At 45.3% G+C, this 17,681-nt stretch overlaps 1 protein-coding gene across 1 annotated transcript in view; it reads left to right on the top strand.

The window, feature by feature from the left end:
- LOC147608957 (uncharacterized) overlaps window positions 1–17,681 on the top strand; it is an 88,722-nt gene that overhangs the window by 60,135 nt on the left and 10,906 nt on the right. The window contains exons 8-9 of the mRNA XM_086788682.1: window positions 14,017–14,095; window positions 17,631–17,676. Of these exons, the coding sequence (XP_086644808.1) occupies window positions 14,017–14,095; window positions 17,631–17,676 (125 nt within the window). The remainder of the gene's footprint in view (window positions 1–14,016; window positions 14,096–17,630; window positions 17,677–17,681) is intronic.

The following is a 17,681-nucleotide window of genomic DNA, read 5'->3' as shown; positions in this document are numbered from 1 at the left end:
GGTCAAAGTGATCTCCCTTGCATGAAGCCTCTCTTTGACAATGTGATAATGTATCTCTATGTGCTTGGAAAACGGGATTCTGTGCCACGGCCATAGCAGTGATAGCACTTTGATTGTCAGTGAGTTTGATGGTGAGTGTTTGCTGACACTCACGAAGATCTCCAAGTAACCTCCTCAGCCATACACAGTCTACCGTAGTAGTGAAAGCTGCTCTGTACTCAGCTTCACAGGTAGATGTGGCAACCGTGGATTGTTTCTGAAACTTGCGGTGCCCGGGGGACTAGGGCCTTTGACACACTTGTTGATACCATCAATGCATATTAAAACATTAAAACATGGCAACAACCTTAACACATATCCATCATCACTTTGCATAAAACATAAAAGCTGGACAAAACATCCATAAATGCTGAAAGTGGAGCTTGCACATGTGACACCGCATAGAGGCCGGAATGGGCCGACCCCCCCATTGGAGTAGTTTATTACCCAAGGATAATAATATAATAAACATGCTTTGAGGGCCTTACTCTCCCCACGGGAGATGCTGGATTATCCATATACAACCATCGTTGGACCAAACACACGGGTTATCATTAAAAGAAGCCCCTAAATACCATGAATGTGTGTAAACCACCACTTCCCGTGAGGGTACTGATCTCCCCCATCACCACGGGTTTTCAAGATACCATATGTGAAACTCAGCTGAAGCAAATAATATACCATATACATCACCATGAACAAGTTGGGCAGCACCATGGGCAACCAAAACAAGCAGCACCAATAGAGCTGGTACAGCAGCTACAGAATGTGAAACAGTAGGTACACCCTCCACTCAGTCGGTACAACATGTACAATGGCTGGTATAGCAAGTACAAGGGTTGGTATAGCAGGTACAATGGTTGGTACAATAGGTACAACAAGTACAATGGTTGGTACATGTACAGTGGCTGTTGGTACAAATGGTACAGTGGCTGGTACAGTAGGTATAGTGGCTGGTACAACAGGTACATCAAGTACAAGGGTTGGTACAACAAATATAGTTGCTAGAAATCATAATAAAATGATTAAATACCCTTGCCTTTGGTATTTCGTTGTGATGGAAGCCTCCAAAACAGTCCCCAACAGCTGGTATTCTTCATGGGCAGCCTTCAAGAGAGAGAGAAATGAAATGAAATGAAATGTTATATTAACGTCTTCAAAAGGCCATAATGACCTATGAGACCAAAAGTTACATAATGGTGGATCTGATACAATGTCTGGATAAAAAAACCCAGAAAATGAAAAATAAAGATGATACTACTGGCACCTAGAAAATGAAATTGGAACTGGAAGGTACACTATGGAGGTGCCTCCATCTCATAATATGTGCCGCATCGGACACTGGCGGATCTCCTCAATATCCTCTGTGGTCAGCACCCTGACTGGGTGTCCCGCATGCCTCGCAAGAATAATCCGAATCTGCCGCTGCAACCTCCGTCTATGCTGGGATGTCCTCCTCCGTAGTCGTGGGCGTCTGGACCACCCAAGCTCAATCGCACGATCAATCAGTGTACCCCTGGTGTGGGCGGTATCCATGTCCTGCTGCTGCTGTGGTCCATCTGGCGCAGTGATGGCCGGACTAAAGAAGTCTGTAATGTGCTTCTGAGTCTGGCTCTCTGTGCGCCTAAGCAGGCTATCTCTATGTCTCCGCAGCTCAAGCAAGAACAATCCCAAACACCTCTGGTCCTGGTACCCCATGACTCTGGAAAGTGGTCCAAAACCCTCTCTGAATAAATAGTGGAAACGACCACGTATCTCATAGTATGCAGTACAATGGCATATATAATGCAGCTCTGTCTCTGGCTCCCCATGGCATACTCGGCATATCCTGGCCTCAGCTGGTATACCTCTATATCGGCCAATCTCAATCTCAAGCTGGTGTGAGGATGTGCGAATCTGACCAATAGCACATCGTACTGCATGAGACAAGTGTACATCCATGTAACTGGGTCTGATCACAAAACCATCTACTGTGAGCTGAAGAAAATGCTCTCTGTAGAAAGCCATCTTCGTGCCCAGCTCCTCAGTCGGCTGTATCCATGTCCTCCAGCTGAACTAAATCCTGACGGATGAGTCTGGTAATCTCTGTCCGTGTGAGAGTGAGAGAGGGTGCCTCCAGAGAATACTGGAAGGGAGGCAATCTGTCCATGCTAAAACCATGTGCCTGGAACCAAGATGTCATCTGTCCATACCAACAAGCCGTGTCTCCCTGTAAAGCTAACTGTCGGGAGGACTCCAGGGCGAGGCGTGCATATCTGTCTCGGGGGAGATCCCACAAGCCATGTATGTAGGAGACTGATCTCGTAAGAGCCTCAATCACCAGAGGGGCAGCCGCCAGCTCTGCTCGAATAATCTCATGAGGTACCACAGCCTTGGCTCTAATAATCCTAGCAATCATAGATACCAAGGGCCTCTCCATACCTCTCCACCCGCCTGCGCTGTGATGGCCCACTGAAGGTCCCCATATCTGCACTTCATAAAGCATAGCTGATGTCACTAGAGTGTCAAAAAGCCAAAGTTTCGTTCGAGGTTCTTGAAACTGAACCTGCGAACACATCCTCTCCAAACGTTTGAGACCATAAAGTGCTTTCCTGAGCTTACACACTTTAGCCTCGTGGCCATGCATCACAAAACCAATGGGTTGACTCACATAAACGTAGTCCCCATTGAGAAAAGCTGTCTTGATGTCTAACTGATGCACTTTCCATCCACTTTGGGCAGTCACTGCAACAACACATCTAATAGTGGACAACTTGGAAGTCCATGCAAATTTCTCATCATAATCTATGCCTTTTTGTTGGGTATAGCCTTTGGCAACTAGTCTTGCTTTGTACCAGTCAATGGTACCATCAGCCTTTCTCTTGACCTTGCACACCCACTTTGTACTAATCGGCTTCTTGCTTGGTGGCAGTCCACAAGATCCCATGTGCATTTTTTTGGATTGCATCAATCTCTTGCTGCATGGCTTATTGCTAGTGTTCATTTTCCTTGGCTTCCTCAAATGAAGCTGGCTCATTTGTGTCACATAGACTACTCATGCAGGCCACATCTGCATTTTCTCTTGCATTTCTAGAACTAGCTTGTTACCAGCCTCGACATTTTCCAGTATGAAAGGGGTCTGTGGACTCTAGGACATCCAATATTTGAAAAGTACAAGCTTTGGGAATGGGGGATTATTGTGGAATACAAACGATCATACTCCTAAAATCTAGGAGGGTTGTACACCTGTTGTATTGGCCGAGTGGAGGGCTGTACCTGCTGTTTTCAGATTCTGTATCTCCTGTTTTCAGATTTGTACTTGCTATATCAGCCGTTGCACATGCTTTACCGGCTGAGTGGAGGGCTGTTCCTACTGTTTCAGATTTTGCAGCTGCTGGACCAGCTCTATTGGTGCTGTGTTGACTTGTTTGGTTGCCCATGGTGCTGCCCGACTTGTTCATGGTGATGTATATGGTATATTATTTGCTTCAGCTGAGTTTTCTCACAGATGGATCTTGAAGACCTGTGGTGATGGGGAAGATAAGTACCTCACAGGAAGAGGTGGTTTACACACATTCATGGTATTTAAGGGCTTCTTTTGATGATAGCCCATGTGTATGGTCCAATGATGGTTGTATATGGATAATCCGGCATCTCCCATGGGGAGAGTAAGGCCCTCAAAGCTTGTACATGATATTATTCTCCTTGGGTAATAAAATACTCCGTGGGGGGGGGGGGGGGGGGGGGGGGGGGGGGTGTCGGCCCCTTCCGGCCTCTATGCGGTGTCAGGTGTGTACACATCTCTCTTACAGTTTTGTGGATTAAGTGGCATATGTGTAAGGTTGTGGCCCATTTAAGTGTTTAATTGCATTAATGGTCAAGTGTTTTACGAAACCCCCAGGCCCCCGGGAAGTTACACAGTGCGTGACCTACTATGCAAAGGAGCGGAGAGCTTGCTCTCTTGTAAGGTATGGGCCAGCCCACGAGGCACTGTTCTAGCCTCCTCCAATGCTGTCCGCTCTTCTTGTACTACCCCCTCAATATCATTGTTTGCAATTGGCTGATTGTGGGGCTGAATCTCAGCACCCATATGCTGTCCATCATGCATTTCATGTGGCTGGTCTGCTCTTCCTTCTATGCTCAATGGTAGTAGTCCCTCAAACATATTTTGTGGGCCATTTTGAAAAGACCTACTAAATTTTGTAAGTGGCCGAGCTGAATTTTCAGCAAATACAACATCTTCACTTTCAGAAATCCTTTGACTACATGGATTGTAGAGACGGTATCCATTGCTACCATTGCTCTAGCCCACAAATATGCATTTGGTTGCCTTGTCATCCAATTTGCCTCTAATCTGTGGAGGCACATGCTTGGTTGCAAGAAACGTGGGCTGGAGGCAGGGGAAACGTCGTTTCCCCGTTTCTTGGCTGGTATGCAGGTTTCCCTGTTTCTTGAAGGGGTTGGAGGTAGACATTGGACCGAGTAGCCAAAGATGGTGCAGAGAAGACAAAGTACAAGGCACAACTCTCGGATTACAATGGATAGAAGGGGGATTTTGGCGAGGCTGGTGCGGTGGATGACATGCTTAATCTCTCTCCTATTGCATGGTGGAAGAACTATGCATTTTTTCAAGTATTATGTCAACCTACCCCCGACGTTTCCTTGAAGCTGAGTTTGCCGTTTCCTCTCGTTTCTTGGGGTTTACCGTTTTCTGAACCAGAAAAGTTTCATGCAACCTAGGGCACATGAGCATATGCAAGGCATCCATATGTCCTGAGGTAATCAACCTTAGGCTTTCTTCGTACCAAGCCTCAAATGGGGTAATGGTTTTCAAGGCGGTTGTAGGGGCATCGGTTCAAAACATGTGTGGCACACACGATTGCCTCCATCCAAAACTTATGAGGTAGACCCTTGCCTTTGACCATACATCTAGCCATTTCCATTAAAGACCTATTTGTTCTTTCCGCAACATTATGTTGTGGTGTATGGCATGGTACATTAATTACTCAATGCCTTTTTAAGCCAAGTATGCTTTAAAAGCATCAGACATGTATTCCCCCCCTCGATCTGTACGGAGGGTCTGCACTTTGCAATCTGTCTCACTTTCAGCCCTTGCAACATAGTGCTGAAAACACCTAAACACCTTAGATTTTGCTTTAAGAGGGTACACCCAAGCAAACTTGGAGTAGTTGTCAATGAATGTCACTAAGTAAAGATGCTTTCCAAGTGACGGTGTCCTCATGGGACCACACACATCACAGTGTACGAGCTGTAATTTTCGGACAGCCCTCATTGAATCATCTTTTGGAAAAGCATTCTTGTGCATTTTGCCTAAAATGTACACCTCACATACATGTCTAGGTGGTAGCTCCACATGAGCAAATCCTGCACCATTTGATATCTTTGTACCAACATCAAACAACCATAATTCACAAAGTTGGCATGCCACAACTCTGCCTCTTGCATGGCAGAAGTAGAAGTGACCAAACATGCATCTTGTGCTCTCTTTTCAAATGAATCTAGATGATACAAGCCCTGGTACAAAGTCCTTGAAGTGACTATCAACATAGTCCTTCTATCTATCCCTCACTGTGCATTTGTCGTCCTCAAAATTGACCACCATAACCTCTTTTAGGAAAAGAGGAAACTGACAACAAATTCTTCTTAATGCCGGGTACATAGAATACATCTGCAATGCATATATTAGATCCATCTATGGCTATGAGAATGATCTCACCCATCCCTTTGACGAGATAAGAAGAATTGTTAGCACACGCGACCTTCTTTCCTTCTGGGGCAGCTCTCAAAGACTTGAAACAAATTCCTCATGGAGGTAATATGTCTTGAGGCACCACTATCAAAATACCAAATGACTCGTTCTCATTCACATTGAGAGATACATGCTCTTGTGATGCATCATAACTACAAACAAAAGAGCCCAATCATCCTGCATGAAATTAGCTAAATCATGAGCTTTGCCTTCTGCAGAAGTATTAGAAGAGTCCACAACCAAACCAGATTCCTTCTTCTTCTCCTTGGCTTGTCTCTTCTTGCACTCACTAATGTAGTGCCCTGGCTTTTTGCAATAATGACACTTGCCCTTTTTTTGGGACTAATCTGCATCACTCTTTCCTTTGTTTGATGGCTGTCTAGAATGAGCCTTGGATTGATAATAGCCACCGTTTCCTTTTTTTGGACTAATCTGCATCACTCTTTCCTTTGTTTGATGGCTGTCTAGAATGAGCCTTGGATTGATATAGCCACCCTTTGCCTTGCCTTTTTCCTTATCATTGGCAACAAAAGCTTGATCACTGCCACATCGTGGAAGACTTATTCTTTCTTACTTGTTCCTCCTATAAAAACAAACCAACCAACTCCTCAAACATAAGGGGTTGAGGGTTACCCCTCATGGACAAAGTGAGAAGTGTGGAAGTTTAGGTAGGATTTTGGACGTGAGTGTAGTGTCGTGGAGACTAACTCCCTTTCAACAATGACTTCATCATTGTTAAGTAGCTGCTTTCGAAGATCTTGGATCTCCGTAAGATGATCAACCATGTTATCCTCTTCTTTCATTTGTAAGTTTTCAAGATCTTTCTTCAAATAGGCAACTCTGGCCTAATTTTGGCTTGGTACATAGTCTCCAATACATCCCATGCACACTGTGAGGTTTTACATGAACGGTTACCCCTTCTTTCATTTGTAAGTTTTCAAGATCTTTCTTCAAATAGGGCCTCATTTTTGGCTTGGTACATAGTCTCCAATACATCCCATGCACGCTGTGAGGTTTTACATGAACGGATGTGAGGAATAATGGATCTCTTTACCGACAAAGAGATCAAGACCATAGCATGAGCATCATGTGCATCCTATCTGTGTTTGTTCCTGAGTGGCAACTGTAGGTGCTGGGTGCGTGTTGAGCATTCTTGCCAGGAGTTGCAGGTGCAATGCTGCAGGTCTAGGCTCGTCACCACTGACAAACCCCCAAAGGTCCCTTGTATGAAGGGTTTGGGCAGATTCAAAGCAAAAACCCTAACATGGATTGAAAACCTAAAATGTGCAGAAACTCTAAAATGGCAGGAACAAAGGGCTTTGATACCAAATGTTGGCTCTTAAGAAGCTAATGTTAGGGTTTGCAGGGCAAAGAAAGCTCATATACACATAGAGGAAGCAAGTGGGAGAAGAACTTGCGTGTATGTTCACATATATGATACGAAGTACAAAGTACAAGTTATTACAAAAGCCCTAGTTTAAGTGTCCTTTCACACTAGGTGTCCAGGGGGAAAAACCCAGTGGGATAGGGAGTGCAAAAACCTTAGTGGACATGTGAAAAAATGCCTAAGCCAAATGAAGTTGGTGATTGCATAAAACATAAAACTATCCTTAAACCATGTAGAACAATCACTAAAAAATCATCTAAATCTCGTTACTTTCACTATGCAAAAGCACTTGGGTTTTGTAACTGACCCGGGAAGCGCGAGAGTGGTGTGCATTGCTTGACCATGAGCACAATTAAACATTGCGGCATTTAATCACAGACATTAAACAATCCACAAAGCTGAAAATAAAAGTTGCACATATAACACCGCATAGAGGACGGAATGGGCCGACCCCCCTTGGAGTATTTCATTATCCAAGGAGAAATATAACATGTACAAGCTTTGAGGGCCTTACTCTCCCCATGGGAGATGCCGGATTATCCATATACAACCATAAACCTGTCCTTCATCCAATACGGCTATCCAACATGTCCTTCCATAGGCACACAAACATGTATAACAACCCACATGGCTCTTTCATACGCGCATAAACTTGTAAACCAGCCCATGTGGCTCATCATGAACTCATAAACCTATAAACGCAGCCCATGTGGCTCATTCATGAGCTCATAAACTTGTAGACCAGCCCATGTGGCTCATCCATGGGTCATAAACTAGTATAACAGCGTGTATGTCGCATCCATGAGCGCCAAAACCTGTAAACCAGCCCATGTTGCTCATCCATGAGCGTGTAAACCAGTATAACACCTTGTGTATTTTATAAAACCAGAAATTTCAACAAGCGTTTGGACTGTTTTACTGGAAAACAGCCATCTGGGGTGTGCAAGATGGTGTAGAGTAGTGAAAATCATCTTTCCCAAGCTGGATATGGCTATGGTGGGCTTAGAAATGATGTAAAATCAGAGTTTTCAGCCTAAAACTTGCTTCAAGCTCAAACTCGCCCAAGAGATGACTCTTTGATATTCAAATAAGCAAGAAAATGCTACAATGCCATGTGTAGAGCTAAATTGACAAGTGTGAGGACACTTGTCTCACTTTTATCCTCTTATCTGCCACATGTCCCAAATCCAAAGGCAAAAATTCCACAACCTTCAGCTCTAAAATATCCTAGATGATAGCTAATTTCACAATGGCGCTTTGGCAGTACTCGATCTCTGTCGAATTTTGGATGTAATGACATGAACGGAAATTCCATTGGAGATTGCCAAAAATAGCAACTTTCCCTAAAATTTAGGAGATGATCTCGTTGTGTTCCACACATGAGAAATACATGCAAGCACCATGTAGAAACGTGTTTCATAGCTCGATCTCTCCCAAATCCTCAAGAGTTTGCCATACATGCTTTTCCACTTGTTACTTGAGCTCCAAAGTCCATTTCTGTATCCAAGAAACCGTCTCGAGTGCCTGGACCATGCCATGAACACTCGGTCCTCTATACTGGATAATTCCCCATTCCCAAAGCTTGTACATTCTCGATCTTTTGGGCATCCAAAGCCCATCCTCACACATGCATTCTGGAGATGCCCAAAATGGTGATAGGTTCTCAAATTTCATTAGTAACATGCACTTGCATGATGAAGGGTGTTTTGGTGAGCAATAAGTGTTTTTACTGTGTGAGGGAAGTTCAAGCTTTGTGTGTGTGAGAAGTCTATCATCTCTATTGTAGTCTTGTTGTTATGACGGACATCCCAATGTGTGTGTAGCCAATTGTGTGAAAATGGCCAATATCATGGGGTCCTTTCTAGACAAGAGAGAAAAGTTAGATGGTACTAGCTATCATACCTGGTGTATTAAAATGAGAATGGGTCTAATTGATAGGGATCTTTGGATATTGTGGATGGGACCGAGAGAAGGCCATCTGCAAGGAATCCAGACTTTTTGTTTAAGTGGGACATATTAGATTCAAGGGCTTTATCTTTCATAATACATGGGTTAAATGATAATGGGATCAATTAAGTGAGCTCAGCTAGGAGCTCAAATGAAGCTTGCGCAAGATTAAAATCAATCTTTGGTTGGACTAATGTGGTTGTTGCTAGGTTATTCCTAAGGAAGGGACTCTTTAGGCTAGAGAAACATGACAAAACCTCAGTGGCTACCCACCTTAATGACATTAGATGCCTTATAGACCAGGCTTAGTGGAGCTAGTGTTGTAATTGATGAGGAGAGTGGTAGCACAGGATCCAGAGGCCAGGTACATGTGGATCAGCTTAGAGCTCTCACAGGACAGGGTTATATACATAGCTCTATGTTACTTTTCTCCATCAGGATCCTCCTATGTCATTACAGAGGACATGCCACAGGAGGAGGAGACAGGAGCCTCACCATACACTTGTCTGTCAGAGGAGATTATGCATTACGGGCGACTTCAATGCCCACACACAGAGCAGACAGTGTGAGGTATATGACTATGATGACATGGAGATCCTCCACCCTGTGGATCCAGAGGAGATAGGGGCTAGTCGGGCATCAGAGGACACTGGACCAGACAGAGGACATTATGGGGACCACTTACTAGAGTTGGGAGCCAGGCATCGTCTCGTTATTTATAACGGGATGCTACAGTGGCCGGGATCAGGAGGGCTGACATGCTTCCCACATGGGGGTCATACACGAACCGGAGGCATGGTGGTAGACTACATTATGGGGTCTTTGGAGGCATCACAGCTTGTCACCTCATTCTCCATTCCACCTCGTCCTATTGGGGCAGATCATACATACTTGGCATTTTCACTAGCCGGATCACCAGTATCACCAGCCCCCCACATACCGACGCCACACACTACCATCTACTTCACATATGACATGGCAGACATATACACTGGCAGAGTAGAGGATGGGCTCCTACTCATGGATCCCTGGCACCTATGGATACCATTACAGCCCAGTTGGCATCACTCCTACACACGGCTGCATTACAGAGCTTCCCACATCGTGTACACTGAGGAGAGCCTGCGAGATCTGGGACTATGCCCCAGAACAGATGGTATGATGACGATTGCAGAGCCCTATACTCATGGCTCCGCATACAGAGAGCCTTGGGAGCCATCACAGAGCAGGAGTCGAGGAGAGAGACGAGGAGACTTACTCCGCTGCAAAAGGCGGGCCTTTGCAGAGATACAGGAGCTAGAGATCTTTCATTTCTTCATGAGTAGAGATAGCCCTGTCTCATGAGAGAGCCTCGGACACCGACACCTATTGCAGACCCACAGACATGGCACACATATGCAGAGGCCTATACCACGCCCCCACAGCAGCCACCTATACCTCAGCCACACAGGAGCCTCGACCTACCATAGCTAGCTTCTTTACCCACTCGATGGTATAGGAAGCTATCCGTTGCCTACAGCATGGACGGGCCGCTGACCATATGGGCCTGCAGGGTGAGCATCTCATATATGCAGTAGATTCTTTGGCTCCTTTTCTTGCACACCTATTTAACAGGGCACTAGCAGAGGGTTTTGCCTGTAGAGTGGACGATGCACACCATTGTGCCGATTCACAAAACAGGGGATATGCTCGATCCGAGCAACTACAGGACGATTATGGTTGGCCACATGCTGGCCAAACTCTATGGTGCAGTGCTGGAGCAAGAGCTTAGCTTATATGCTGAGCGAGCAGGTTTACGCTCATCAGGGCAGGTAGGCTTCAGGAGAGCTTTCTCCTACCACTGACCATGTATTCACTTTGAGATGTATGATTGATCAGGCCAGAGTGAGGAAGAGAAAGCTCTATTGCTGCTTTGTGGATTTCCGCAAGGCATTTGACACAGTACCACGAGAGAGGCTCTTTCAGCGCCTGCAGTCTCTTGGCATACCAACAGATATGACATGGGGCATCTATGCATTATATGAGCAGGTATTTGGGTGAGTCAGATGTCTAGCAGGTATGTCTGAGACTATTGCTAGCACCATTGGTGTGAAGCAAGGATGCCCACTTTCCCCCACGCTATTTGGGTTATACATTGATGAGGTGATTGACTTCATTACACGGGGAGGTGGAGATGGAGTTGATTTAGCAGGTACCTCAGTACATATTATGCTCTATGCTGATGATATTGTATTAGTGTCTGAGTCTCCAGGTGGTCTACAACAGCATCTACATGCACTCGATGATTTCTGCACACAGAGGGGTCTTACTGTGAACCTTGGGAAAACCAAGGTTATGGTCTTTTATACATCGAGACAGGGCAAGAGTCAGCTGACATTCACTCTCGCAGGACGCCAGGTGGAGGTGGTGACATCATACGTGTACCTAGGGGTTACCTTCTCTGCAGCAGCCACACGCTTCACCATGGGTTTAGCAGCCAGAGCTAGATTGACACGGGGATATGCAGCATTGGTTATGTTAGAGAGACAGTGCCACCAGGCGCATTTTCAGGAGCCCTGGACGAAGGGGTGGCTATTTGACACATTAGTCACACCGGCAAGCAGCGGTATGGGCGCCAGGCCTTGCTACCCATTGGTGGACACAGATAGAGAGACCACAGGCCCTCATGATGGCACGCATGATACGCAGCAAACCGTCAGTACCTCATGACATTATCCGAGCAGAGCTTGCTGCGCCTCCTATGATGGTAGAGGCCATATTTCAGACTATATGCCTGCTAGACAGATTCAGAGAGATGCCACAGGACAGATTGTCATACAGAGCTTTTGAGGCATCTAGACAGCTGGCTGAGGCAGGAGACAGAGGATCATGGTATGCACAGGTCACCACATTTGGTTCTCACAGCATGGCCTAGACATAGATCATCTACCACCATTCCAGTAAGACAGGGATGCACCACATATCCGTCTCTCTCATAGTGAGAGGAACAGAGTATTGAGACAGGATCTATGGCAGCTCTATACACGAGAGACATGGATATCGCCTACACAGCCTCTTCCACCGAAGATGCTATACTACAGAGATCACTTCATGAGTATCACAGCCATCAGAGAGAGATGTCCCATTTTATTCAGAGAGCCACATTCCCTACGCCAGATCTTTGAGGCAGCAGACCAGCGCATACTGGGGAGATTCATTCTAGACATACAGCGCCACAGAGAGACATCATTACAGGCTCAGACAGCTCCAGAGGGGGACGACAGACACAGATTACTACATTTTTTCAGAGATCCATCCCCCTCCCAGCCCTACACGGCAAGGAATAACTCTCTAGAGAGCAGAGACACTTAGAGCCCGCAGGAGACTGAGGACACTGGCTTTCGGACACCACCCCTACACCAGAGAGAGATGACAGAGATCAGAGCTCAGTTTCACAGAGAGGGTGCGGAGCGACTGGCTCGCTTCAAAGCACACCCAGGCATGTTCTTCAGGGAGCCGTGGACACCCCCTTCATTGATGTATACCATTTTATCCCCCAATATGGTACAGGATGGAGCTAGCTAGGTTGCATATCATGATTGTAAACTCCATGCATATAGCTTTGCATTCTCCTAGTAGTAGAGCTCCATCCCTTCACCACTCATTGTACTTATTGCACACCCAGATTTCAGCTTTTTAGTTCAGTACTTTTTCATTTTGTTGGGATGACAGAGGAGGATACCCCATACAGGTACTCCGATTTGTCTCATAGGCCGAGTTCGGTCTTTTGGAAGACGTTAATAAAATTTCTCTCTCTCTCTCTCTCTCTCTCTCTCTCTCTCACAAGTGTGGACGAGCAAGCTTATGGAGCAAGAGAGAAGAAGAAGAAGAAGGCTCCAAGCATGTGCTTTTACTGTAAAAAGAAAGGGCACGCAATCAAAGATTGTTACAAAAGGAAGAAGGACGAGGGCGAAGGCAAAGAGAAGACCAAAGATAAGGATGCAAAAAGGCGAAAAACAAAGGGAAATCAGTGGTAACGGACGAGGCCAACACTACCATTGAAACTGATTATGTGTTTTAAAGCATGTGTTGCTACCTTATTATCCTTTGTGGGTACCTTTATTTTGTAATCCTTAGTGGATATCTTTTTAGCGAGTGGGCACTTCCATGTAGAGTGTGTGTGTGTGTGTTTTCTTTGATCTACACATCTTGCGTGACATGTATGTAGATCAAGAGGGGGTGTTAGTTTACGCGATCTACATCCATACCTTATAGTGTAAGGTCACACTATCCTTAGTGGTTATTAGATAACGGTCGTGGTCTAAGGTTCTAGCATTAGGTTAGAATGGTGACACATCAGGGGTTGGGTGGCACTCGCAAGTGGCATGAATCTCCATTGATCAAGGCACCTCCCTATTGTGTAGGAGAGGTGGAGTAGATCTAGGAAAGGTGGAGTACCTTGTGATGTAACCTCTTTTGGTTAATATAATCATGTGTGATCCTTAGTGGAAACTATGCTCTTGTCTTTTTGACTCAATCATTGTGCTTAGTCTCATTCATTATGGTTAATCTCATTATGCTTAGTCTAATCAACACTTAGTGTATATGTGAGTGTTAATCCATTTCCCACCACTTATTCACACTCTTTCCATCAAGTACCCCCTTGATATGGAATGGGACACATTTGGTAGTCATCGGTAGTATAGTCTAGAGACCTCATAGTCAGGTGTGTCACCCAATCTAATCTCCCATGCTAGGGGGTGGGTCCAGACTTCTCAGGTCTATCTTCTTTTATGCATGAGTATGTATCTTGTTTTGGTTTAAATATTAAGCTTGTTTCATGTGGCACTTGTTTTATGTAAGTTTCCTTGAGTATTTTGTAGCCAATTTTTAGTTTCCATGGTTTATTGTGCAGAAACTACGGAGTCTGAGAAAGGCCCACCTCACAACCTTGGATCTCTTTTACGTATTTTGACAATGTCTTTCAAGAAAAGGTAAGAACTTTGCATTCAATGCTTTCCAATGTGTGCACAAGTAAGGGTACTTAGCCTCAACAAATAGTCGCATGCGATGACTTTTAATCATGGTTGCCTGTCTCATTTTGACGGTATGTGGATGCCAGCTTTTGGGTGTTTGGTGACTGTCACCCGAGGTGCATCATCTATATTGTGAGGGAGGTCTTCAATGGGAACTTGTGGAAAAAATATACTATAGCAATATATTCATATCTATCTATCCATACTATAGCAATATATTCTTTATTACTATCTTTCCTCCTCTTTCTATCAGCTGTTTGGCCTAAAAGCTTGATCTGTGAGAATGGGTGAGGGCTAAAAGCTAACAACCAACGTTCCAAAGCCCGTGAAATGAATAAGAAAATGTTGGTATCAATTGACCATGAACAACCAATAGTCACACATCAAAACCAACTCAAAGTTCAGTCCATAGAAGAGGTCTAAGGCATCCTGTAAATGCTATTACAACAAAGATGTGCTATATTTAGTGACTTCCTACGTAGCAGATGCTAAAAAAGGCACTGTGTTCTTGTGGTGGGGTTAGAAGATATGCTCCTTTGCCAAACCCTCAAGCTTACTGTGTCTGGACAGAATAGGGTTACAAAGCTGACGAATAATCTCATCTTTTGAGGGCCTACAGGGTGAACCCTCAACATAATATATTGATGATGCTCATCTGTCCTGGTTGACTATGTGATCGTCTGTGGGCTATAGATGTGGCTCCATGGGATGCTGCAGGAATTTTTCTTTTTGGGTCCGGAATAAAAATCCTTCTGTTAGTTAAAAAACAAACAGCCATAGGCTAAATGTACACGCTCAGAACCCTCCAAAGAGTGAAAGTAGGAATTGGGGAGGGTGGTTCCCTCCATGGCTGGCTGCTCTAGGAAAGAACCTACCTCATACAAGGGGTGCGTGGGGGGGGGGGGGGGGGGGGGGGGGGGGGTGGTTGGTGTTGTTGGGGAAGAGAAATGAAGGCAGCCTGTAATGTCAGGTAATCTTGCTGCCGCGATCAGAGAGAAAGGGAACCCAAGCCCATATGCCCATAATATTTCAAGCCGGAATATGTAAGCCTAAATCTGGCAAGTCTGCAATTCTGCAAGCCCACAATTTTGCAATCCCAGATTCCCACAAGCTTGTGGAAGTCCGCAAGTCCGCAAGTCCCACAAGCTTGTGGAAGTCTGCAAGTCCGCAAGCCCACAATCTGACAAGCATTGGATAAGCCGATAAGCTTGCAAGCCAATAAGGCGGCAAGCCTGTACGCCGGTAACCCTGCAAGTCCGCAAGTCCGTTAGCCTATAAGAAGGTAAGTGTGAAACAGTAAGTCTAGCCCACATCTACGATCCAGACAAATGCTTTATTGTTCTCACTGCAGTGGTAGAGGATCCATCTGGAACGATGCTGTGAAGCCAATTGGTGACCCTAACATATCATACCCAACCATGCCCCTGCTCTGCTAGCTGTAGGAGGATTCCGGAGAAAGCCTTGGTAACCTGTGGCTGCCTAGGTTGTGGAGGCGATGTATGCATGTCACTGTGTGGAAAAGTGCATCTACCATGAGGGGGGCTGCCCACACTCTGCCAAGATGACAGGGTGTAGTATTGATGGTTTGCTCCAGATAATTCTGGAAAACATCATAATCTGAACCTCTCAATCCTCCAATTCTACTCACTGAGGTTTGGCCCCCAGAAAGGGGCTCCATGTATCCCCAAGTAAATGTAAGATGTAACTGTATCCGCTAGATCTTGCATGTAGGTGAAATGATGTCTAGATGCGATTGAGTGAAGAGGTGTTAAAGGTCATCACCTTGGTCTTCCCAAGGCTAACCGTAAGATCGCACTGCTCAAGCCTCACAATAGGTGTGACATGCATCCAGGTGCCTCTAGAGTCCCTCAGCTGAGTCTGAAATAAGCACTATATCATGTGCATATAGCAAGAGGGGGGACCAACGTGCTTGCTAGAGGCTGCCTATTCTGTCAATGAAGTTGGAGAGCTTATCGATGTAGAGGAAAATAGAGTCGGAGAAAGAGGGCTGCCTTGTTTGTCCCCAATAGTGCTGGTGACTTTGGTGACATACTTTCTAGAGCTTTGGCCTGGCCAGTAAAACTGACCCATCTTCTTCTCCATGCTTCCTTCCCAAAGCTACAAGATGCACCAACCCAACTTCAAGCTATCATGCTAGCAAACATCCACACACCCTAATGCAGGTTAAGGTGGCAAGGACGGAGGATGAGTTCTTCCTCAAAAGATCAGCCATCTTGATGCTTTTAAATTCCCACAGTCAAGATGTGAATGTTTCTAAAGCTACAAGACTTATGGGGATCCATAGACGGAACATCTACACAGCAATGTCTTGCTTATCTAATGAAGAGGATGGGATTGCCACTATCCACATGCCACACAATCATGTGGCCTGGCTCTTTCACACAAGAGCTCCAGGACCTTGTTGTCCCACAATCTGACAAGCATCGGATAAGCCAATAAGCTTGCAAGCCAATAGGCGGCAAGCCTGGAATCTCATGTCTGCAGCACTTCTCATAGCTGGGAGCACGTGTTACAATGTAGAAAAACCCAAGCTGCAGTGGGAGGTGCTTGAAGAATGATTGTGAAAGCCAGCACAAACTTGGCACATGCAACTGCCCTCTTGCAGGCAACGTAAAGGAGGGAGAGGGGGCAGCGAAGAGAAAGAACGCGAGAGGCCAGTGAAGAGAGAGAAGGGAAAGGGGCAGCGAGAGAAATCAAGTAAGTTCGAAGAGACAGAAAGAGGCACTTCAAAGAGAGAGAAAGAGGCGGCAAAACCCTAAAAAACTGACTTGCAATAGCAGTGAAACCCTGAGAGAGAGAGAGAGAGAGAGAGAGAGAGAGAGAGAGAGAGAGAGAGAGAGAGCTCTAAAGAAAAGCAAGCATTCTCGGCAATGTGTGTGTGCAGGTGAGTACTCAGGTTGAAAAGATTGCCGTGTGAACTGAGAGTTGTGTACTCGGTGCAATTCGCTGACCTGAACGACCCTAAGCCAGCAGCCAAAACCCTAAAACGCAGCCATGATGACCTACGAAACCCTAAAACAAACCCATGATGACCTAGGGAACCCTAAAAACACTAGACGAAATCCTAAAAATGCAGTCTCCTGAGCAGCGAAAACCCTAAAAATGCACGGTGAGCTGCGAAACCCTAAAACACACCCATGATGACCTAGAGAACACTAAAAACAGTAGAGGAAACCCTAGAAATGCAGTCTCCTGAGCAACAAAAAAAATTAACGTCTCTAAGAGGCCATAATGGCCTATGAGACCAAAACTGAGAGTACATCTGAAGTTGGTGTCTCATCAAAGAGAACAACTAAATGAGACTGAAAGTACAATAAACTGATTGTCTTGTGGAATAGCTAGTCTAATAAAAGCAAGCAGTGACCTTAGGTGTCTAGGCTTTTTATCTACTGTACATAGCCTTGATGGTCTATTTCATAAGCTTATCAGATTTATCAGTTGGTAACTTTTGTGTATCTTTTTTGCTATGAAGACACTTGCATCAGGCTTTTTCAAGAGCAGATGCTGAAAATCTTGTGGTGCT

The sequence above is a fragment of the Cibotium barometz genome, chromosome 52, assembly GCF_041138505.1.
Source record: "Cibotium barometz isolate CiBa-2024 chromosome 52, ASM4113850v1, whole genome shotgun sequence".
NCBI lineage: Eukaryota > Viridiplantae > Streptophyta > Polypodiopsida > Cyatheales > Cibotiaceae > Cibotium > Cibotium barometz.
The sequence above is the reverse complement of the archived record's forward strand: the minus strand, read 5'-3'. Positions and strand labels throughout refer to the sequence as shown.